Genomic DNA, 23,055 nt, shown 5'->3' with positions numbered 1-23,055 from the left:
CCCCTTCCAAGCCTACGAGAATCTTTCGGCATAGAAATTGTTAAAAATTCGATAAAAAGTGACTCCATTCCCGTAAAATATCTGTATCATCCCGGTATTATCCCAGCGGATCCAGGAGCCACTTAAGCCTCTTTGGGTCAAGCGTGCCATAGTTAAATCCAAGAACGCGGGTCTAATTCTAGCGTTGACCGATTCCACGCGGACTGCGGGAATGTGATTGGCTGGTCTGTCTGTCATGTTATCCCCGTGAAGGAAGCGGGCGGACGGAGACGGATTTAACATATCAAATCAAAAGGTGCCTGGATCAACATTGCAAATTCACCGGCTTTATGGCATCGGAAGATAGAATAGTCCGAACATACAGGAACGACAGGCGAATGGGCTACTCGGGACCGCGGATTGTCCATGGGAGAAAGACGGAAGAGGGAGGAGGAGAGAAGGGGCAGGAGAGGAAAAAGAGGAAGGCCACACTCGTACAAATCTTACAGTTACAAGCTACCTCCTAGCATCAGCATGATTCTGGTGGTGGCTCAGCTCATCTCATGCGGCGATAACGCTTCTCCCATCATATCTACCGGTGCCTATCTAGTCTGCATCGCGATAACGCGGCGCAAAGTATCTTGAGACGACTGGTGTGCGTATCGTATTCAAAGCAGGTGATCGATCCATCACCGACATCGACATTGTGAGATCCAAATTCCCATGGAACCGAAGAGAAGCCATGCTGAACTGCAAATCCCAGTCCACGAGTGGGAACCAACCACATCGAACGCATTCTCAGCCCAGTGAAGTGAGGTGAAGTGCAATCTGCAATCTGCAAAGAAGAAAAAAACTCGCAATACGTGATCCTCTTTGTTGATGTGGAGTACTTAAAGTGGGTCGTTTATATGGGGTATCAAACGCCCGACGGCTTTCAAATCCCTTTCTCGGACCGTTTGCCGAATGTGATTCCGTTGGTCATTGCTATTGACTCACTCAACCCTCATGCTAATGAAATTTGTCACTCTGCCTCTCTCATCCCAGCTTGTCCTGCAAATTCCGCCTCAGTTGTCATATTCTCGTATCCTGGCTCACACACTCGCCCACCAAAGAAAGCATTCAGTCCAGTCCAGTCTCGATCATCATCAAAGAACAGGATGACTAATCACATAACTGCCGTATCGGCCCCGGGCAAGGTCTTCTTAGCAGGAGGGTATCTAGTGTTGGATCGTGATTATACCGCTTTGGTGTTTGGTCTTAGTGCCCGGATTCACGTGTTGGTGCAAGATATTGCGACGACTTCTGGGGTGCAGCTGTCGGATATCATTGTCAAGAGTCCTCAATTCCGGGAAGCGGCTTGGAATTACGGATTTCACCTGATTAAGGATGATGGGGGTATTGAAGTGACCCAATTAAAAAGGTAGGATGTGTTTCTTTGCCTCTGGACGAGCAAGTGTGCTACGAGCAAGTGTACTCATTTCATAATCTTTCTAGCTCGTCATCAGCTTCAATTTCTCGAAATCCATTCGTAGAAACTGCATTACTCTACGCCCTAACCTACATATCCTCGGTTCTCCCATCTACCACTATCAAACCAACCTCCATTACAATCTTAGCTGACAAAGATTACTACTCCAACCCCTCCACCAAAGCTATTGCCACCGATGCACACCATCAATTCCTTGACTTTGGCGTCCGCCTCGAAGACGCTCATAAGACGGGCCTTGGCTCTTCTGCAGCCTTGGTGACTGCTTTCACCGGTGCAATTCTCTCCCACTATCTTCCTTCCACAATATTCTCTCTCGATACCAAAGAAGGCCAATCTAAACTCCACAACCTAGCTCAAGCAGCCCACTGTGCAGCCCAAGGGAAAGTTGGCTCAGGTTTCGATATCGCAACCGCCGTCTACGGCACCTCCCTCTACCGTCGCTTTTCCCCCTCGGTTCTCTCTTCCCTCGGCGAACCAGGCTCCCCAGGTTTCTCCACCCGCGTCAAAGCTTCGGTTGAAGACACCGCCCCTCAAAAATGGGACACCCAAATCGAAAAAGGCAAAATCACCATCCCCCAAGGTATGGCTCTCGTCATGTGCGACGTCGATTGCGGATCCCAAACCGTCGGCATGGTCAAAAAGGTTCTCGAATGGCGAAAACGTGATCCCGCCGTCTCGAAAGCATTGTGGGATGAATTGCAATCGCGAAATGAGAAATTGGCAGAGATTCTCTCGTCGGGAAGTGATATTAGTGCGGCCGGCCCTGCGTTCTCGGCTATCAGAGAGAAAATTAGAGAAATGGGTAAGCTTTCCGGAGTGCCGATTGAACCTGAAGAGCAGACGAAATTGCTAGATGACGTCATTGAGAATGTGGAGGGGGTTATTGGTGGTGTAGTCCCTGGAGCTGGAGGCTACGATGCGATTGTTCTATTGGTTAGAGATGATCAGGAGACGGTGGATCAGATTAAATCGTTCCTGGCGCAATGGGGTAATGTGAAATTGTTGGGTGTCAAGGGGGAAATGGATGGTGCGAGAGTAGAGGATGGTGGGTTGTACGGAACTTTACTTTTGTAGACAGGGTGAGATGGGATGGGATGGGAATGAGTAGAAGATGGTAAGTTGTATGGAACTTTGCTTTTGTAGATAGGATGAGGTGGGATGGGATGGGAATGAATATTGGAATTTAAGTTGTGCATGTCTTTTTATTTTCCTTTTTCTCGGTCGAAATTGAAAATGAAATGAAGTGAAGTGAAATGATATGATATGATATGGTATGGTATAATAAGAGATCTCTGGCTTGATACACAGTTTTCGAAATGTAAAATGTAAAATGTAGATGCACTCATGGCTTTGCTATGCTATATCCGCTCATCTATCTGTCTGTCTGTCTATCCATCCATCCATCTCTCTCTCTCTCTCTCTCTCTCTCTCTCTCTCTCTCTGTGAACCGTGCAACGCCGCATCAGTCGAGCATCTTGTCTATCTATTTCTTCTTCTGATTGTGAGAATAGCCAGGACGGCTTCTTCGAGTGGTGGAGTTATTAGATATGGATGCTTGCGATATCGTAGTATACTACATACTACATACTATATGATGGAGAGTGCAACCTTTTCAACAGATATATATACATATATATATACTTTAAGTTTTGAGATTATGAGAACAACCCGGATTCTAGATCTGACCTGATCTGGTTCAGAATAAAGAAGAGGAACCAATCTGAAGCTTGGTTTGACTACCTAGGTAATTAATTGTATTGATAAGGATGAAGCGAACTGTATCGATTTCCCAATTGTCTTTGGGGGAGTGATGAACAACATATTTATTTGTAGGTTTGGAGAATATGATAGAGAATCTTATTAACTGTCTATGATGATGTGCTTCATAATACTACAGGCATTATCCGACAGACGAAAACCGTACGTACTCAATCACTTGGTTGAGAATGGAGTTTGACACTTTGGGTATCTTGATGGTAGAGAGAGAGATATCAGGATTCAGTTCTATATAGGAAAGTCAAGGAACCTAATAAGCTTTTGAAGATTTCTATGCAGTTTTCAAATCGATACGAGAATGATTTGATTTGATATCAAATGTTCAAAAGAGTGTAGCTCTGTAGTATAATTATAACCTTGATGTATCGTATCTACTCGTATCGTACCAAGGCGATAAAGAATGGTGGGGTAAAATAGAAATTTCACCTAACAAATGACTCAAAACAAACCAACCCAACAAACCACCCCTCAACCCCTCCAAGAACCATTTCCAAGCTGTATTCTCCACGCCTCATCACCCGCGCCATCATCAGGGCCAATACTCAATTCTCCCGAACCATGGCCAGCTTCACCTCCATCAAATACACCCCCGCCGAGGAAACCGAGCTCAAACAATGGACGCTCACTTCTGAGCGTCTCAAGACCTCGAGCTCCGAAACCTCCTCTCTCCTCGACTCTCTCAACACCCATCTAGCATCGCGCACGACGCTCCTGGGCTCCAAGCCTTCATCGGCCGACATCGCCATTTACGAGAGTTTGGCGCCGCAGGTCGCGAAATGGAGTAGCGAGGAGCGAACGGGTGAGAAGGGCCATCCAAATATCGTGCGCCATGTGGATTTTGTGCAGAACTCGCCGATTTTCGGGCTGAATATTGAGGAAGAGAAGAAAGTCAAGGTTGATGCTGAGGAAATCCTATATGTCAAACCGCCTGTTGATGCCAAGGCCGAGAAGGAGCGATTGAAGAAAGAAAAGGCTGCCGCTGCTGCCGCCGCCGCAGGAGGCGAACAAAAGGAAGTGGCAGATCGAACCAAGGAAAAGAGCGACAAGGGAGTTGTAGCTCAAGTCGCCGAGAAGGTTGCCGAAGCAAAAGATACAATTGTTGCAGCTGTAACAGGCGAACAACCACAATTCCCTAGACAAAAGAAGGAGAAGAAAGAGAAGGCTCCCAAACCTCAAAAGGCTCCCGCTCCATCTGCTCCTCTTTCTCCATGTTTGATCGATCTCCGTGTTGGTCATATCCTCAAAGCTATCAAGCATCCCGAAGCCGACTCTTTGTTTGTCTCTACCATTGCTATGGGTGACAAGCCCGGTACCGACGATACATCTGAATACGAAGGACAAGTTGTGCGAACCGTCTGCTCTGGTCTTAACGGTCTCATTCCTCTCGAAGAAATGCAAGGTCGCAAGGTAGTAGTTGTGTGCAACCTCAAACCCGTCAAGATGCGTGGTATCAAATCATGCGCCATGGTTTTAGCCGCCTCTCCCAAACTCAAGGAAGGAGAAGAAGATCACCACGCCGGCCCGATCGAACTTGTTACTCCACCAGCTGATGCTAAGGCTGGTGAACGAGTCTTCTTTGAGGGGTGGCAGGGAGAACCCGAGGGCGTTTTGAACCCAAAGAAGAAGGTTTGGGAGATGATCCAACCGGGTTTCACCACAACTGCAGATTTAGAAGCTGCTTTTGATGCGGGTGTTGTAAAGGAGTTGAGCAAGGAAGGAGAGGATGCCAAGACTGGTGTTGGAAAATTGGTCACTGTGAGTGGTGGTGTTTGCAAGGTCAAGTCTTTGGCTGGAGCTATTATCAGATAAAGTGTACAAGCAATTCAAACGATAAACTGTACAATCGAGAGCATTAGGGTGTATGGAAGTTAGGAGATGACAAGTCACGTAGCTACCAACAGACCTCATGCATGATACCATGAATGATGTACACGTATAAAAATAGATGAATGAGCATTGCCCTTTTCTATACTGCACAAGAACCAATTCCACCATAAAATGAGGTGAACCGTGATATGATATGATATGATTAAGTTGATGAGATTGATATATTAGATTACGTCCAAAAATATTCAACACCATTCTTGTTTCTGTATACGACTCATCGCTTTTCCACCCCAATGCCAATCCAAATGAATGACGATAGCCATTCACATATCCATCAGATCCATCCATCCAACTCAGAAAACTATATCCCAAGCCTTGGATGTAAACCATCCATGCTACGCACCGTCGAAAATGCCGCACCTTTGCAATCCCACCTCCGTACTTTTTCACGCCGTACATTCCATGCGGCAAGAAGCAAGCAACCAAGCAATCCTTACGCCGACCCCAAGAATCTCACTCCATTCAATATATGTTTTTATATATATATATATATATATTTTTATAACTTTTTATAAAAAAATATAAAAATATAAAAAAGACAACTCCAATGTTTCTAGAGAAACTCAACATGCATGTCCAAATGTTCAAGGCATCCTATCTCCCGATCGTTTAAAGATCAATTTCCTCGGATCAAAATCATCATTATCATCATCATCGTCATCATCATCATCATCCACTTCCATCGCATCATCCACTTCCAAGTCCACCGGACCACGAGAGACAGGAGTTAGGACCGGGATAGATTTCCTTCCATCAACAAGCGAATCAGCATTCGGATTTTTTTTTTTCTTTTCCGATTCTAATTCCAATTCCAACGCCTGCTCCGCCCGCAACTTTTCAACCTCCCTCTCGGCCATCTCCCCAACTTCTCCCAGTCTCCTCTTGATATTCTCAATCTCCGTGCTGCACTCCCCATCGCGCAGGAATTGGTGAGCAGCGTGCTCGCACTGTCCCTGGCACCATTCGAGCCCCTTGTCGAGCTCGTCAAAGATATCGGGAGAGTTTCCTCCGGCGCCTTCGATTCCCCCTCCGGCTCGACGATAGCCTCGTAGCACATTCATCGTATTTCCAATAGCCACGCGATCGCGAGTCGAACCCATGTTTCTCGTCGATGTGAATTTGAGTTTTGCTCCCGCTCGAGTATCTCCAGTTGTGCCATTGGAAGTTCGGTCCGAGCCCGCTTGAGGGTGTAAAGAAGGCTTGAGCAACGCGTTGCCCAATACTTTTGAAGCCTCCGATTCGGATTCGTCGTCGCTTTCTTCCTCGGCTTCCATTTCAGCCGCTCGTCTCATTTCGGCCATCTTAGCAGCCATTTTCCCCTTTCTCATCGCGTTCCTATTGCCGCTCACAAATTTGACGAGTTCTTCGAATGCGGTCTGCACCGCGCTGTCGTAGTATACTATGATCATGGATCTGGTTCTGTATCGTGGGGCGTGTGAGTTTCCCGATGCGAGGGATTCCGTTTTGCGTTTTCGAAGGACGGCGGGGGCTCGTGGTAAGGGTTCGGTGGGGGGTGTAGGTTGTGAGGATTGCCGGGTTAGCGCGTTGGGAGATGCGCGGGGAGTGAGTGGCTCTGGCGATTGGGGAGCGGGCTGAGAGGGGGATTGGTTGTATTCGAGGGCTGCAGCAGCAGCGGCTCGAGCTACGGATGGGGAATTGGGTCGGGCTTCGGAGGAAAAGCCATTTTGTGCTGGTTTGGGGGAGCCGATGGGAGATGTGGGAGTTTGCTTGGGCTTTTCGAATTCGTTGGGGGCTTCTTCGCCGTCTTTGGGTCGTAGTGACTCGGTGGAACCTTTATTTTTCACAGAGCGTGCAGGTTTGTGATCTGTCAAGCGTGCAAGCTCGATTTGTCGTAGAGCTATTTGACCATTTAAGTCGTCTAGTCGTTTGTTCCAATCCGGTATGGATTGGGTTAGACTCGTCAACGCATCCAATGTCGAAAATGTCGTCATGATGAATTAGGATCAATGTAAGTTCAAAAATGATTTGGTAAGATTGTTATGGGTGTAGATAGTATTATTCGAAGTATATTGGTTGTGGTAAAGAATATATTCTGCTTGATTCGAGGATTGAAAGCTTCGAGGTAGTTGAGGAAGTCAACGGACATCATACTAGTACCATCATCACTGCGTCATAATGGGGAACAAGTAAATAAACAGTTGGACAATGCGTGCGACTCTTTGCGTGGGAAATAGGAGAGGAGACCGAAGTAAAGGGATTCTGATCTCTGTCCTTCGATTACAAGACCCGAAGGACTTTAGTAACCAGGAGCGTGATCTGTAAATGAAGGATATAGGTATGGAGTATCCAATATGTATCTCGGACTAACTGCTCACACTACTTGCATGCAAGTTTGAACAGGCGACTCTGAGAGGATGCGAATACCGACCTATATCTATAAGAATATTATTGCATGAAACTATAGTTCAACTTACTTGTAACCTTACATAGGATAGGGAAAAGGTCTTGTGTGATGTTTTCTTTTGCTCAATTTTATTTTACTTTCTTTTTAGGGAAACCAATGCAGACCGACCTTAAGAGCATGTTGAAATGTGTGGTAGGGTGTAGATGAATGGAATCAAGGGCAGAGGAAGTGACAAGCCGTCTTCAATGAAATGGCGTAAACCTAATCCTAGCACGTCGGATTCGAAAGCTAATGATATTCAGGGATTTTTTCGGATCGGTGGATAGTGGACTGTGGACCCCCTTCATTATTCAAGTTCATTGTCAGTGTCAGAAACCCATAAGCGAATCATCCAATTTCATTTCCATCTTATACACATAATTAGCAAACAATATTGAAACAAAACGGAGATGCTTCCTGCAAAAAGAAGAAGAAACGGCATGAGAAAGTATAATTGGAAGAACCCGACGGCTCGAGCCGTTAGACCTCTTCCAAGACAACATCTTCCCTGAAGCTTCATTTGGAATCGTGATCACTAGGTCTTCAGAACGCACATCCCATTTCGTGTCTTTCACGTTGGGAATACGAAGATGGGAAATCAACGAGAGTCTCAGGACACGTAATAACACGCCCTGATACAATGCAACAACAGAGCAAAAGAAGTTCACCGAGCGGTTATTCCCTTTGAAAATCGTGTCACTTTTTCATTTCGACCAAGCTGTCGGTACCTTGATAGCAAACCTGACAGATCCAGATTACCATCTATGTCACTTACACCTCGGGAAGGTGCAGACGACCGGATATCGTTTGTGATGGTTTCTGCTGCGGTGTCCGCGTGTGGATGAAGAAGATTGTTTCCTTGTAGGGATATGCTTTTCGAATATTGACACTCTGATTCTGGCATTCTGATAGGTACGCAGTCCTTGCAACCAACCATCTTTTTTTTTCAGAGCAACTGCCAACCGTGCTATGCGAAGTCCAAACGATCCTGCCGTGTTGATGTGGACGAAAAGATTTCCCTATTCGAGAAATAGATGTTCAAATACAAAGTCAAACCTCTCTGATAGATCTTAGACCCTTACCAAACCCCTCCCAGCCTCCATTTCCCTCTTTGTCTTTTGCTGCATCCATAGATTGAAAAAATTGTTGGGGGGGGGGGGGGTTTCAATTACCTCGGAACTTTGTTGTCATCGTATACCTACCTACCTACTTGGTCTTGATACATTTTCCATCTTCTGCTTATACCCCCCCCTCGTCATTAATGCGTTGCAAGATTCCTCCCTACGAATAACCCCTCGTTAGATCTCACGCGGAGAATAAATCACAACCCTCCATTTGACTGCGGAAGAATCCCCAGCTCATCACTACTATTTGGGGTTTCATACGAGTTCGTGGCACATACGTTTTTGACTACATAATCACCTAGGGATGTGAAGATGCATGTTCCTTTAGCTGCAATACAATGTTACATTGATCTACCTGTATAATAAATATCACTACACGATAGAGGATAGCGAGCTGCCTCATGTCGAGAAGTAGGTATTGAAATCCATCTCCCTCTAGTACATTTAAAAAGTTTTCTCCATTAGAGACTCTCAAATCCACGGAGGAAAAGGCTCTGCCAATATAGGGCGTCTTTTCACGCCTTGACCCCTCCCGGGGAACACATTCTACCCGGTCCGGTTCCTTTTCAGACGGTGAGGCATTTCGAGAATTAGACTAGAAGCATTAATGTCACCATCTCGTCTCGTGGCTTTTAGTTTTTGTTTAGCCCATTCGACCAGGACAGGGCCAGGGCCAGCAGGGGAAGACACCAGGTTTTAGTTTGCCTCTTGCCGTTCCTTGTCACACGTGCTTTATGCAGGAAAACGGCCGCCATCGCCTTTCCTGATGCATGGATTATGAGAAAGCGACGGAAGTGTCTGGCACATGGGTGGAAATGGTGGGAAAATGATACTTAAATGAACTGGAATTGGTTAGGGAATCCGGAAACCCCGGTTAACATGAAAGTTTACGAGCATTGAAATTGTGTGCGGCAAACTTACCGCTGTTCTGTGAGGTGTGTTTCGTACCCAACCACCAAGCATAGGAAGCTAAGTTCTGGATAGTTGTGATCTCCATGGAGATTTTTAAGGAACAAGAAAGAAGAAAGAAGCAGGAAAGGCTTGGATTGAAATTTTTATTACAGCGTTGCTCCGCACGGTATTAACATCTGCCGAAGCTCTAACTGAGGATTTATGGCCAAAGCTCTTCCTTCTTCCATTCTCCAATAATCTCTCCTCCCTTTCCAGCATCGCCATCGGGACCGACGTAAGTGAATCTCCATCTCCTTGCTTTATCAGGTACACTCAAGTCAAGTTGTTCGATCTCGACGGGTTTGATAATCACAACCCTGAAATTCTTTCGGGAAGCTTCGTCGTTCAGATCAGTGACTTTTTGGCCCAATTTCCAATTTGGATCGCTGAGTGGTTGCGAAACGGGTGTTCCAGGTATGGGGTTTTTGAAAGAACCTGTAGATTGATAGTTAGTCACAATAGTCATCCAATCTCTATGTTTCCTTTACCTCTCATGCCCGGGCTCAGATTGCCAAAATGGGCAGTGAGCTCTTTTCCCCAACTCCACGCTTCTTTTCCATCTTCCTTTACAACTCTCATTCTCTCTCCAATCTTGGTCTTTACAGTTCGTGTCCCGCTTGATTCTTGGCCACTTCCTTCAATGTCTTGCCCTACGATATAAGCCTCTCCCTTCACTCTCCATTGAGTCATGACTTCTTTTATCCAGAAAACTGCTTCAACAGGTCCACCGCCACCACTGCCCTGACTCTGTTCTACCTCGCCGTGACCCTGTGAGCTAGCAAAAAATTGAGGAATCTTCTCCATACGCACATCTGTGGTAAAGGTTGGAAGGTCACTCTCGTAAACTCGATCGTTCATAGGAGCTTCATTGTGTTTGTTCTCTGGAAGCTCGGCCCACATTCCTCTGTAGATGCAGTAACGAGCTCGAGGAAGATAAGGAGTGGGAGAGTCCTTGTCATTGCTTGGGTGTAATGATGAGAGGACGAATTCCGGGGAATCCATCTTGGAGAGGTGGGAGAGGAACAGAGGACGCCATGGAGCTGGACCAATGGATGCTGGAGTGGTGGTTGATGTAGACATTGTGCGAGCGAGACGCAGCAGTCGTGCAGAGGCTTTAGAAGCTATTTTGAATGATTTATTTCTAGTCGTTGACGGTTGAGATGAACCCCCGACGAGTCTATATCGTAGCTTTATGGACTCAACAAGTGGCGAGATTTTGGCCGTGAGCTCTTAGTTCGTTGTGAAAGTTGATGGATGACGCATTGATTGAAGCGCAATTGAACAATTCAAAGCTTATGGTGGGGTGATTGATGGATTACATCCCACCAAAAGCATCTACCGGCACCAATGTCAGTGCCATCATCTATCTACCTGACTCTGCATTGAAATGATCCAATGTCCAGGCCAGCTACCATTTCCATTTCCTCGTATCTGGGAATAGCTTCAATATCTCACACTTCCAAACCCCCATTGCATTTGCATATGAGCGGTGATGGTTGTTCCCATTGCGCATATGGACTCCGAATCACCCAAAGTCAAGAAACCCCACACTCGGTGCATCATTGCCCGAATCCGCAAGAACATTTCTTTTACCCCAGATGACGATCACCGTCAGGACCCCTCTTCCAAGCTGGAAAACATGGGGAAAGCTTCTCTATGTGGCAATCTGATGAATGATTTAAAGTTCCCGAGAAGAATTTTACCTCCAATTGGGTAGCTTGCTTATATTGTCTTGCTTCGGAGAGCGATGGATCTGACGGATGAATGCAGCACCCCGTCATCGATACTGCCATTGGCAATGCGGATCATGTTTGTATATATGCTCAATATGTCTTCATCTGTATACGCTTGCTCGGCCTTCTGCTGTGGGAAATCTTTGTTTTGGTTTTTTCTCCATTTCAATTGTAAAACATTGTCTGCACGTTGAAGCTCCTGAATTGCGAGATTCCATATCATTCTTCGACTCTTTCTCCCGCCCAAGATGCGTCTCATAATTACCTCAACGATAGCACTGTTCTCCTCTCTCATAGCTGCGAAAGGACACAGTCATAGGGGCTCTGATGTTGTTCCCGCCCCTCCCCGTAACAATCATAAGACTTGCACTGTTCACCCCCTCGGAAACCACACAGACGACACTCCTCAAATCCTCAAGGCCTTTTCAGATTGCAATCATGGCGGAACCGTCGTATTTCCCAAGAACAAAGTATATTGGATCGCAACGAGATTGAACCCTATCATTTACGATGTAACAATTGATTGGCAGGGTATTTGGACTGTATGTTTGGGCTATCTTCCACTCACAAAAAGTGTGCTAACGATCGGACAGCTATCGGATGACCTCACATATTGGCGAAACAATTCCTATCCCGTCGCATTCCAAAACCACGCTGCCGGTGTTGTCTTCACTGGAGATCGTATTCATATTAATGGAAGAAGCACTGGTGGTATCAATGGTAATGGAAATGCTTGGTACAATGCCGAGAAAGCAGTTACGCAGCCAGGACGACCTATGCCTTTTGTCTTCTGGAACGTTAGTGAAGTGTTTGTCGAGCATTGTATGTCACCATTTTCCTCTTCCGCTCTTTCCTTGCAGGACCCTCTAGCTAACAAAACTTTCTGGAAATCAAGTCTCGATAAAGGATTCTCCTCTCTGGGCAATCAACATCATGAACGGTACTAATATGTGGTTCGACGATATGCTCGCCAACTCGACCGCCGTAAACGTACCATATGGAACGAACTGGGTCCAGAACACCGATGGATTTGATACCATGGACGCGAACAACATCAAATTGACCAATTTCTGGTATCAAGGAGGTGACGATTGCATTGCCATTAAACCAAGATCTTACAACATTTGGGCTCAAAATGTACCTATCCCTCTCTTCATCGATTGATTCGATCTATATCCTCTCTTCCCTACCTCTATCCCTACAATCTAGCTCAAAAACACAACTAATCTGGACAAATAGGTCACATGCCACGGTGGCAACGGAATAGCAATTGGTTCCCTCGGTCAATATATCGAAGACTCATCCGTCATAAATGTTACCGTAAAAGATGTCAATATCATCTCCTACAATCTTGACATGCACAACACCGCATATATCAAAACATGGATCGGTTTCCAAGCTCCACAAAGCGGTTACGAAAGCGCAGGTCTCCCTCGCGGCGGCGGCTGGTATGTTTCCTCTCCCTTCCCTCTCCCCCTTTCAAACTAACATTCAAACCCAGGGGCAACGTAAGCTCCCTTCTCTTCGAAAACTTTCACATCGAAGGCGCCGCCATCGCAGCCGGCATCTCCCAAGATTCCGGAAACAACGGCTCCTTCACCGGCACTTCCAAGTTTCTCATCTCGGATATCACGTTCCGCAACTTCACGGGCTATTTGACCGGCGCAAAGGGGACTAGGACTGCGAGTGTTAGTTGTAGCAAGGTGTATCCGTGCTATGGAATTGAGTTTGAGGATTTCATGGTCGCGTATGCGCAGAATGTGACGGCGGCGAATGCAACGGGGACGTGTAGTATGGTTGCAGAGGACGGAGTGGAGGGAATGCTGGGGAGTGGATGTTAATAGTGGTGAAGGAGATGATTGTTACGTTTAAATGCTTCGATTTATGTCTGGGATTAGAAATATAAGTTTCAATCAAATTTGATATGTTGGCTTGCTATGGATGTACACTGTATTGATATGTATCTAGCGGAAAATGCCAAATACCTGTTGTATTCCTCGCTCGTCATTGTTCTTGATGGAGTATCTCAGCCATGTCTCATGCCTCTCTTCCCTACAGAGATATTCCTATCTTACTGTTCATTGAAAGAGACACTCATCCTAGGAGACTTCCATGGACATTGATAGGGTTATGAAGACTCACTCCAACTATCACCACTACCCCTATTTTCATCATTTAATCCTCGTCCTCCTCTCCCCAGTCCATCTCATCTTCATCGTCACTATCCATATCCAAATCCACTATCTCCTCACCCCCCTCTCCTTCAACCAACCCACTCTGTTCTCCCACCGGATGACCTCTCAATTTCCATTTCACCTCCATAACAACCAACATCGGACCTTCTCCGTTCTCCATCAAACTTTTTCTCTCCCGACACTTATCCCCATTCGCCCCTTTCGCAGGCTCCGTTCGAAGACAAGCATTCCCCACACAATACGGACAGACGTCGCTCCAATGAACCGGCTTCCCTCTCCACTCCCACGTCTTCACATCCCCCAACTCACCTTGCTGCATTTCATCCCCAGCACGCGCATTTGTATGTTTACGCGTACTCAACACCCCTCTTTTTCCCATGGGGAATTCCCACGTCCGGGCCCACTCCACGATCACTTTCAATTCCTCTCGCTTCTCCTCGCTGGTCTCGAATTCCATCTCGAGCACCGCGAGCTGCGGGAATCCCGCAAGCGAAGCGCCCCATTTCCCCGCTTGCCATGCGGGCGCTTCGCCGCGGCGCGACCGCTCCATATCTCCGCGCATGCTGTGGATGTCGGCGTCTCCGCGGTAGGGATTGATGGCTAGAGCTTCGTTTCGCTCGTTCCACCACCAGTCGCCGCGGCGGATGGTGAGTTTGAGATGCGTGATGGTTTGGAGATATTGTGCGGAAGTGAGGGGGCGCAGGAAATCTTGGAGCCAGTAGAGTTGGGTGTGTAGATGGATAGAGCGGAGATGCGCGAGCTGGTGATCGCGGAGACGTGGGAAATAGGAGTGTTCGCTGCGGGGTGGTTTAGTAGAGGGGGGGTGTCGCGCGTGCCAGAATACGTGGGGGATGGATGTGGGTGGGAGGTGGTAGGTTTCGAGGTAGATACGTCGACATGTTCGGAGGAGGGAAAGGTGTAGTTGGGTGCGGCAGGTGAAGCCTGGGCGCGCGTAATTGGTGTTGGGGTCGTAAGCTGTGTTTGGGATTGGAGTAGGAGTGAGAACGTAGGAGAAGATCAAGGTGCGGATTTCGGCTGGGAGGATTCCGGAGTAGAATGGAGAGAGAAGTTGGAGGCGGGGAGGGGTGGGTTTGAGATGGATGTTTGTTGGAGGCGCAGTGGGGAGTTGCAAGCCTAGATCGATGGCAGGAGTGGAAAAGTCAAAGGTAAAGTGGCTGTTCCTGGTCTGGTTATCCATGGCTGAACTGTGGGTTATTGGGTTTGAGGTTTTGATGTTCGTTGGTGATATCCTTGAGAGACAAATTCCCATATCAGTGCTGCGTGATAAAGTGTGGGAAGGATAGTGGAAGAGAGAGGGGTAGGGAAGGGTAAAAGAGTAGAATGCTCTTTTCAGACTTCAGTGGACTTATATTATAGACGACTCATGCTGTGCCGTGGTCATACATGTAGGTGCTTATGGTTGCCTAAAAAGGGTCAACAATTTGAACAGAAGATTGCTCATGGCATGAGTTCTCTCCAATGGCTGACTGGCTTGACTCGCTCAAAACTTGCTCGAGGCTTGCTACTGTTGAAGGATTCCAATGTGGTATTTTCAAACGCCTTGCTCCATCTATGGGTTGCAAAGTCAGCAAGTAGCATGGGGAGTTGCTCACGATCATGTCGTCAACTGATAAAGCTATCTTCATGAAACGGTACCCTCCAATCACATCTCGAGATTAAGGTATTCCCTCAGAGGAGTTATCCAGACCAATCATGAACTTCTCAGCACCTAATCCCTCATCGTCAAAAAAGGAGTTACTTCAAGATACTAGCGCGGCGTGGCTTGATGTATTGATATTAACCGGTATCACGATGGAGTTTTTTTCTGATGCACAGCACCTTCTAACCCAACGTTCTTTTCTTTAACTACCCCTCAATCCGTACACCCACCAACGAGAGCAAACATAACCGCATCAAGCGCTGATGAACGGATAAGAAATCCCTTCATCGATAAGAAATGCCAAGTCATAGATCGGCACGTATGGGACCACACGGCCGTTTTCACTCCTTATGCAATCTGGAGAAAAAGACTACGAAGAAGGAAAAAACCCCCGAAACCGCGAAGATTATATTCCAACGGAAACTTCCAGTGCTCGGAACAGGAATAGGAATAGGAACGCAGTCCTGTCATTTGAATTGGGAAAGAAAATCATCCCAGCAACCTGATCCTCTTGACTTCTAGATGTTAGGTATCTGGATACGAGCCCCATCATTCACCAGGAAGACTAGTGGACTAATAGATAGACATTGCGGTGCAGCTAAACACCCCTAGCTTTTTTTCTCCTGCACGTACCCAGATATCTAGCTAGCTGCTAGGTAGCTTGGGCGGCACCTGCCACCCTCATAAATAGATAGTGCGCAGTGCATGTGCCTGAACAGCGTTGAATAGACCGTTACACTAATTCTGAAGCCAAAAATGCAATTATGACCTGATCCTTATTCAATAGCGTCTCATGGCTTGAATATAGGATGAGCATAGGAACCAGAGATCGATCAGATCACATGCTAAAGCTCGGTAGAGTAATTGAAAAGATAGATAATATATATCAAACATCCAAACTAAAATCCAAAATCAAATCAGATTATGCTTTTTGGCCCTTGTGTAGGCACTCAATATGTAATTGTTAGCGTCTTAGGGCTACGCCGCTCCAACGCCGGCAGTTCAGACAATCCATTGCTGATTGAAGTTTGGATATTGGATGGGATCGTATTACTGTGGCGTTGCATCTCAAATTAAAGGAATAACGTGTTGTCCTCGCGTTGAGCACGAATGCCCATCCATCACATTGATAGATTTTTCTTTCTCTTGGGGAAAGCCTCGGTCAATATCGGTCGGATATAGATTCTAGCATGTTCCTTGCACTAGACACACTAGACATCGTAGCCAATGTAGAATTTTCCATGCTCGGTAGGCTCTGGACTCGCAGAAGAATTGGAAGTGTTGATGAAGGGGTTGTTGCTTCGGTTGCTGGTTAATGTGTTAGCAACTCGAGTAGGGTCCTCGCTTTGATACATGCTAATTACTATCTATCGCATGCCTCCTTTTCTTCTACTTTCGAAATATACATACTCACTCGGTTTCTCGGATCCTAAAATTCCTTTCACATCTGACAGCCCAATTTTTATGCCGTTGTGGCACAGTCAAATTCTCTCGGTTCTGTAAGTTGATCACCTAACGTAGCACTTTAAAGGGTCTAGATTGATCGAAACATCAAGGTAGCCGCTAAATTCACCCTTATGGAACTTTCCCTCCAGGGTTTTTCTTTCCATTTTTCTACCCGTTTCTCAAGGGGAGGGGAGGGGTTTTAAAATTCAGCATGCGGTTGTTAATCGGGAAATTCTGTCGTGATCAATAATATCCATTCTTGCCCACTTGTAGAGAGAAAAGAGAGAAAAGAGGAAAAGAGGGGAAGAGGAAAAGAGGAAAAGAGGAAAAGAAGAGGAACATCCTAATGTTAGCAAAAAGAGGATCGAAACAATTCCAACAGCAGAGAAAGGGTTTGAGTAGCCTTCAACCTCATTCATTCAGTCATCCATACATCCATACATCCATACATCCATTCCATACACACACACATACACACATACACACACACACACACATACATACATACATACATGCCCATCCATCCATTCGTCTATCCATTCGTCTATCCATCCCTCCATTCATTCAATGTTCGAATGCATCATCTCTTCACATCGAACTGAAGTTATAGCTTCAAAATAATTACAATCCCTCTTCGCCTAAGGGTTATCATCTAAATCAATCATTCATTTGGCTGCCACACACTTCGCTTCGTACTGTTGATTCTGACTATACGCCGCCTCAGAAACCACCGTTGTTCCTATCGTCTCTCTTTTATTCCATTTGACATATCCAAACCCTATTGAAACAGATTCTAGGAACAATCAAGAACAGTATATCACTCCTCATCGATACTCACTCATTACATCCACCAACCACCCACATTCACTCTTCGCTTCAAAGATCTCCCATACATAACTTATACTACCTCTCCACCGAAACCTCTACCCAACCGACTGCCCACCAATATGTTAAGATCCTAGCAGTTTTATCTCAAAACGAACAACACCCACAAAGACACACTGCCGAAATACTTCCCTGTCGGTTTTACATTGGGCATCGGCAAAGGGAGTGACTCTTCAACACCTTTGTGCTAATGGACATGCGGAATTTCTGAATAATACATAAACATTCGATGTCACCCAGGTCAAGGAAGGCCCAAAAACTTATGCTGTCTGATTCACCAACCCACACACAGTCGCCTTTACGAGACGCCGAATATTATCAATCAAGCGCCAATGATGACGATCTACCCGATTCTGAATCTGATACCCCAGGAGAATATGAAGAACTCGATACAATAGGACTTACAGACTTTCTGAATTTCGACCCTAAACCCACCCTGATATTTGATCTCTTGCGCCACAATGCCATCGGAGACAATTTGGATCCGGTATACATGAACAAAACTTTCCAATCCAATGTTCTTCTCACGAGTACCATATCTCCAAGCTCTGAAGGACAGACTTCTCCAGTACTTCATTCTGGAGGACCTGCCTCTACAACCTTCAGATCTCTAATCAAGGACTTCGTCCAGAAGCAAACCAGTGAAGATTACCCAGGCCAATCATTTTCATACAATGGATTCCTCTGGTCTGGATTCACAATCCGGAAGAGATGGGTTTTAATTTGTGGTAACAAAATCGATGTTGAGTTGAGAGATCTTATATTTAGTAATTATCCTCACAGCCAAAGGGGGACTTTAAGCACCACCTTCTCCGACAAGACAATTGCAGCCTTGAAAGATGTCCAAGTGTCAAATTTAAACAGTCCGGCAAGTGGCGCACAAAATCAGAACGAAGATGTCATTATGAGTGAAATGGTCGGGGCACCATCTTCAGATTGGCTCACCGAGTCTCCAGTTGCAGACTGGACAGTCGAGCGACCCGAAGGGTATCTCTCTGATCACATCGTCTTCACTCGAAGTGTGGACTGGTCTTCGACACCTTTAGGACCTATGAATAGCTGGTCGCCCGAATTCCGCCAGATCGTGAACATGGTGATAGCAAACCCCCACCCCGCTGCTATTTTCTGGGGCGAAGAGTTGACCGTATTGTACAATCAAACTTACGCGGAGAATGTGGCTGGCCAGAAGCATCCGCGTTTAATGGGGACAGGCGCTCGAGGTCCTTTCGCAGAGATTTGGGAAGAGGTTGGCGAAATCTTCAATGAATGCAGACGGACAGGGAGAGGAATCGCCATGACGGATCAAATGTTACCCCTAGAGCGTCAAGGATTTGTCGAGGAAACTTTTTACTCCTGGAGTTTGACACCCATCTGGAAATCCGGCCCTAGCCCTGAGCTCCTAGGCGTTTACAACGCACCTTTCGAGACGACGCAAAAGGTAGTGAGCAATCGAAGGATGAGAACGCTTTTGAAAGTCGGCGAGGAAACAGCTCTTGCTCAATCTGTGCCGGATTTTTGGCAGTTAATGCTTGGCGGTCTTGCCGAGAACGAATACGACTTCCCATTTGTTTTGCTCTACTCGGTCCTTGATGACATTGAGAATGATGCAACATCATCGAGAGGTTCGATTTCTTCTGATAGTTCTACGAGTATCAAGTCTGTTATTTTAGAAGGCTCTTTGGGTGTTCCAAAAGGGCATGTAAGCGCTCAAAGCAGACTCGACCTAAAAAGACATCTGGGAGGATATGTGCCAGCCTTGAGAGAGGCCATGAAAACACGCCAACCAACATTGTTGTCACTTTCGGATAGCATGCTTCCAGTCGGCCTGACACGAGGATATAATTGGAGAGGGTTTGGTGAGCCGTCACGAGAGGCTGTGGTATTGCCATTGAGACCAACTAATGCTGAAAATACTTTGGGCTTTCTAGTTATTGGTGTGAATCCCAGGAGACCGTATGATGCCGATTACGACTCTTTCGTCAAAATCTTGAACAGACAATTGGCAAATTCCCTAGCCTCAGTCACACTTTTCCAGGACGAAATCCGACGTGGTACCGATGCTGCAGAAATCGCCGCTGCTGAGCGCATGAAACTCTCTGAAGAGTTAGCTTTTCAGAAAGGAAGATTGCAACGTATCGCCGAAGTCTCGCCTGTTGCTTTATTTTCAGTTGACAGTGATGGTACATTGCTCGAAGCCAACGATCGTTATTACGAGATTACGAACTTGCCTCGCGATACGGCTTCTAAAATGTCTTGGATGAATACAATTGCTCCGTCTAGCATTCCGACTATGATGAAGGGTTGGGAGAAACTCACGATTCGTAATAAGCCGTGGTCTGGTGAGCTCCAGCTCGTCAAGCCATGGTATGATCCTGTCACTGGCGATAAGTTTGATAATTGGATTCTGGCGAGTTATCAGCATGAATTCTCTTCGGATGGAAGCATCAAGAGCATTATGGGATACTGCACCGATATCACGTTCCAAAAAAGATTCGCTAAAGAAATGGAAGATCGTGCAGAGCTCTCCGAACAACTTTTACTTCGCACAAATCAGGCTAACGAAATCGAGCGGAACTTCAGAAGATTCAGTGACCTTGCTCCTGGTGGCCTAGCTATTCTCGATCCAGAAGGCAGACTGACCTACGCGAATGAGCAATGGTTTCATATTTCTGGTCTCGCAAAAAACGAAACCTTTTCGCAAATTCCCTTCTCATGGATGAATGCAATACATGAGATGGACCGACCGAAATTTAGATCGCAATGGTTAGCGTTGGTAGAGAGAGCCACTCCATTCGTGACAGAAACACGTATGGAGCAACCATGGATAGGGGACATAGCCGGGAGTACATTGACTATACAGCGCTGGGTTTTGGCTACATTCTCTGGAGAGAAAGACGAGAACGGGAAGTTAAAGAGTGTGATGGGCTGTAAGTTTGAAATAGGACTTTTTGCTTCCCTAGCGAAAACTAAATCCATGACTTTACAACTGGTTTTTACTGACACAACATAGGCTCAACAGACATTTCCAGGATTAAATGGGCCGAAGAGATTCAAGACAGAAGGCTGAAAGATTACGAAGAAACAAGACGCCAGCAAAATTCATTTATTGACATAACAAGTCATGAAATGCGCAATCCACTCAGCGCTATCGTTCAATGTGCAGATGGTATCTCATCATCTTTGAAACAATACAGAGCAGCAAATAAGGACCTAGAGGAGCGCGATTGTCAACTCGCGAATATTTTGAAAGACGGTATAGATGCCGCCGAAACAATTCAACTTTGTGCTCAACATCAAAAATCAATTGTTGATGACGTTTTGATGATTTCCAAATTAGATTCAAATCTGCTTACAATTACACCTGTCTCTACTAAACCTGTAGAGGTGGTAAAGCTAGGACTGAGGATGTTTGCCGGAGAATGTCAAATGAATAATATATCTCTCAACTTAGACATCAAAAAGTCTCTTCAAGAGTTGAAAGTTGACAGTGTCATGCTTGACTCGAGTAGATTGACTCAAGTATTGATTAATCTCATGACAAATGCTATCAAATTCACCAAGGACGAGAAGACGCGAGAAATCCATGTTTCCTTAAGTGCCTCCTTGGAACCGCCTTTATTAGAGTCACTGGCCAATTTCGAATACTTCCCATCTCCTACCAGGTTTTCGAAAGCTAATATTACTGAAAGCGAGGAATGGGGGAGAGGTCAAACCATATATCTTCGATTCGAGATAAAAGATACTGGTTGTGGATTAACACCTGCCGAGAAGAGGAATTTGTTTACACGTTTCTCTCAAGCATCGCCGCGAACTCATGTGCATTATGGAGGATCTGGTCTTGGACTATTTATCTCACGTCAACTTACCGAATTGCAAGGTGGAGAAATCGGCGTGGCATCAGAGTTTGGGGTTGGGAGTACTTTCGCTTTCTACATTAAATGCCGCCGTGCACTAGTAAGGGCCAAAACTCTGGATGTTGAATCGCAGATGAATTCCGATCTAGAAGCCAATGGGCGACTTGCGACAAACGTTCCGAAAAGTATCAAGGACCACGAGGAAAACATGTTGAATAAGCTCCTGGATCTGAAGGAGAAGGGAAGATTACCTACCAATCGCAACTCATTTGGATTCGAGGAGGAGGAAGGTCAGAAGTTGAAAACGAATAAGGCTCCGGATTTTCTCAGGCCTGGTTCATGGAGTGTATTGATTGTGGAGGACAATCTAGTTAATCAGAAGGTCTTGGCTGCACAAATGAAGCGGTTGGGATGTACAGTTCACGTAGCAAATCACGGAAAAGAAGCCATTGAGTTTATGAGTAAGACGAATTGGATGAGTGAGGAGGTGCACCATTTGAATGCTGTTGTGTCAAAGAAGGTAAAATGTTCCCTTTCTACGTTTCTTTTTTTGTCATCCCCCCCGACCCCCCAATGAAATTTATGCTAACACTCAGTACACAGAATACCAGCGTTCCAAACCAAACCCAAGAACCTTCAAAACTACATCAAGAATCACGATTACAAAAATCTCCCATTCCTCTCACCCTCATTCTCCTCGACATAGAAATGCCCGTAATGGACGGTCTCACTTGCGCCCGGGAGATACGCAAAATGGAAAATAATGGTCAACTGAAAGGACATGTGCCTGTGGTGGCAGTGACTGCCAATGCGAGAGCAGAGCAGATTCAACAAGCGCTGGAAGCTGGCATGGATGAGGTTATGACGAAACCTTTTAGGATTACGGAGTTGGTACCGGTTATTGAGGGGGTTCTTGTTAGGTTTGGGGCTGAGAAAGGGGGGCCGAAGGAGGAGAAAGGAAAGGGAAAAGACTACGACTAGGAGGGATTGAACTGAAACAGAAAGAAATCTCAAAAGGAGACACTCATCTTATGAGATAAGAAGGAGACGCATTATGGAAACGAACAAAAGAATAAACGGGTAAAGAGACCGAGAAATCAGAGGATGAAGAAACCGAGCAATATAACGCAAGGAAACGAAACGCGACGTACAATAAACGCATGATACGCCACTTTTATGAGCATATATGGGAGAGGGGGAATCTTTTTAGCTTTACTTTGCATTGCGTGGTGCACAGCGATCGAAGGACTTGGTTTATAATAAATACCCTTTTGCATATCGCGTTGGACGATGGAAAGGAAAGGGAATGTATGAGCATATATGAATGATTATATGAGAATCAAGACAGGACATGAAGGTCAGAATCAGAGTAAATACGATGGTGAGGAAGAGAAAGATGTAGAAGAGGTTATTTGAGATACTCGCCACTTGCTTAGTCTTTTCGAATCCTACATACATACTTAATTAAGAATTAAACACTAGAAATGGGGGTTCTTTTTGAAGAGAGATGAATGTGAATGTTTTTCCAGGTATCTTAAGAGACGAATTTGTGTTCTTTTCAGTTGAAATAATCATTGTTCAATCTTGATAGGTTCTTGAAATGGGAGAAAGGAGGTCGAATGAATGGTTGGAGTTTTGGAATCTAATTGTTTTTGTTAAATCAAACCCTACC

At 45.8% G+C, this 23,055-nt stretch overlaps 7 protein-coding genes across 7 annotated transcripts; 4 read left to right on the top strand and 3 right to left on the bottom strand.

The window, feature by feature from the left end:
* The first annotated feature begins 246 nt into the window (after positions 1–246).
* Positions 247–2,663, top strand: Bcerg8. Its single transcript, XM_001553881.2, has 2 exons — positions 247–1,399; positions 1,474–2,663. The coding sequence occupies exons 1-2, from the start codon at positions 888–890 to the stop codon at positions 2,540–2,542; spliced, it is 1,581 nt and encodes a 526-aa protein (XP_001553931.1). The 5' UTR covers positions 247–887; the 3' UTR covers positions 2,543–2,663.
* A 1,062-nt stretch (positions 2,664–3,725) lies between these two features.
* On the top strand, positions 3,726–5,200 carry Bcgst24. Its single transcript, XM_001553882.2, has one exon. It carries the CDS (start codon positions 3,803–3,805, stop codon positions 5,051–5,053), a length of 1,251 nt encoding a protein of 416 aa, XP_001553932.1. The 5' UTR covers positions 3,726–3,802; the 3' UTR covers positions 5,054–5,200.
* Positions 5,201–5,282: 82 nt separating this feature from the next.
* On the bottom strand, positions 5,283–7,665 carry BCIN_12g04550 (hypothetical protein). The gene is made up of 2 exons (XM_024696454.1): positions 7,567–7,665; positions 5,283–7,520 (listed from the first exon to the last, which is right to left on the bottom strand). Exon 2 carries the CDS (start codon positions 7,081–7,083, stop codon positions 5,716–5,718), a length of 1,368 nt encoding a protein of 455 aa, XP_024552264.1. The 5' UTR covers positions 7,084–7,520; positions 7,567–7,665; the 3' UTR covers positions 5,283–5,715.
* Positions 7,666–9,706: 2,041 nt separating this feature from the next.
* On the bottom strand, positions 9,707–10,840 carry BCIN_12g04540 (hypothetical protein). The gene is made up of 2 exons (XM_001553885.2): positions 10,099–10,840; positions 9,707–10,045 (listed from the first exon to the last, which is right to left on the bottom strand). The coding sequence occupies exons 1-2, from the start codon at positions 10,688–10,690 to the stop codon at positions 9,771–9,773; spliced, it is 867 nt and encodes a 288-aa protein (XP_001553935.2). The 5' UTR covers positions 10,691–10,840; the 3' UTR covers positions 9,707–9,770.
* A 637-nt stretch (positions 10,841–11,477) lies between these two features.
* On the top strand, positions 11,478–13,259 carry BCIN_12g04530 (hypothetical protein). Its single transcript, XM_001553886.2, has 5 exons — positions 11,478–11,885; positions 11,937–12,165; positions 12,239–12,480; positions 12,583–12,791; positions 12,845–13,259. The coding sequence occupies exons 1-5, from the start codon at positions 11,592–11,594 to the stop codon at positions 13,182–13,184; spliced, it is 1,314 nt and encodes a 437-aa protein (XP_001553936.2). The 5' UTR covers positions 11,478–11,591; the 3' UTR covers positions 13,185–13,259.
* A 79-nt stretch (positions 13,260–13,338) lies between these two features.
* On the bottom strand, positions 13,339–15,229 carry BCIN_12g04520 (hypothetical protein). The gene has a single exon (XM_001545246.2). It carries the CDS (start codon positions 14,806–14,808, stop codon positions 13,519–13,521), a length of 1,290 nt encoding a protein of 429 aa, XP_001545296.2. The 5' UTR covers positions 14,809–15,229; the 3' UTR covers positions 13,339–13,518.
* Positions 15,230–16,647: 1,418 nt separating this feature from the next.
* Positions 16,648–22,964, top strand: BCIN_12g04510 (hypothetical protein). The gene is made up of 4 exons (XM_024696453.1): positions 16,648–16,697; positions 16,755–20,456; positions 20,540–21,903; positions 21,987–22,964. The coding sequence occupies exons 2-4, from the start codon at positions 17,759–17,761 to the stop codon at positions 22,362–22,364; spliced, it is 4,440 nt and encodes a 1,479-aa protein (XP_024552263.1). The 5' UTR covers positions 16,648–16,697; positions 16,755–17,758; the 3' UTR covers positions 22,365–22,964.
* Positions 22,965–23,055: the final 91 nt, after the last annotated feature.

The sequence above is a fragment of the Botrytis cinerea genome, chromosome 12 (assembly GCF_000143535.2).
Source record: "Botrytis cinerea B05.10 chromosome 12, complete sequence".
Taxonomy (NCBI): domain Eukaryota; kingdom Fungi; phylum Ascomycota; class Leotiomycetes; order Helotiales; family Sclerotiniaceae; genus Botrytis; species Botrytis cinerea.
The sequence above is the reverse complement of the archived record's forward strand: the minus strand, read 5'-3'. Positions and strand labels throughout refer to the sequence as shown.

Coding starts and splice junctions, on each gene's coding strand:
- BCIN_12g04510 (XM_024696453.1), top strand. CDS start 17,759: ATGTCACCCAGGTCAAGGAAGGCCCAAAAACTTATGCTGTCTGATTCA. Junction 20,457..20,539: donor GTTAAAGAGTGTGATGGGCT/GTAAGTTTGAAA, acceptor GACACAACATAG/GCTCAACAGACATTTCCAGG. Junction 21,904..21,986: donor ATGCTGTTGTGTCAAAGAAG/GTAAAATGTTCC, acceptor CTCAGTACACAG/AATACCAGCGTTCCAAACCA.
- Bcgst24 (XM_001553882.2), top strand. CDS start 3,803: ATGGCCAGCTTCACCTCCATCAAATACACCCCCGCCGAGGAAACCGAG.
- BCIN_12g04520 (XM_001545246.2), bottom strand. CDS start 14,808: ATGGGAATTTGTCTCTCAAGGATATCACCAACGAACATCAAAACCTCA.
- BCIN_12g04530 (XM_001553886.2), top strand. CDS start 11,592: ATGCGTCTCATAATTACCTCAACGATAGCACTGTTCTCCTCTCTCATA. Junction 11,886..11,936: donor ATTGGCAGGGTATTTGGACT/GTATGTTTGGGC, acceptor ACGATCGGACAG/CTATCGGATGACCTCACATA. Junction 12,481..12,582: donor ACAACATTTGGGCTCAAAAT/GTACCTATCCCT, acceptor CTGGACAAATAG/GTCACATGCCACGGTGGCAA.
- Bcerg8 (XM_001553881.2), top strand. CDS start 888: ATGGGGTATCAAACGCCCGACGGCTTTCAAATCCCTTTCTCGGACCGT. Junction 1,400..1,473: donor GAAGTGACCCAATTAAAAAG/GTAGGATGTGTT, acceptor TAATCTTTCTAG/CTCGTCATCAGCTTCAATTT.
- BCIN_12g04540 (XM_001553885.2), bottom strand. CDS start 10,690: ATGTCTACATCAACCACCACTCCAGCATCCATTGGTCCAGCTCCATGG. Junction 10,046..10,098: donor TCTGAGCCCGGGCATGAGAG/GTAAAGGAAACA, acceptor ATCAATCTACAG/GTTCTTTCAAAAACCCCATA.
- BCIN_12g04550 (XM_024696454.1), bottom strand. CDS start 7,083: ATGACGACATTTTCGACATTGGATGCGTTGACGAGTCTAACCCAATCC.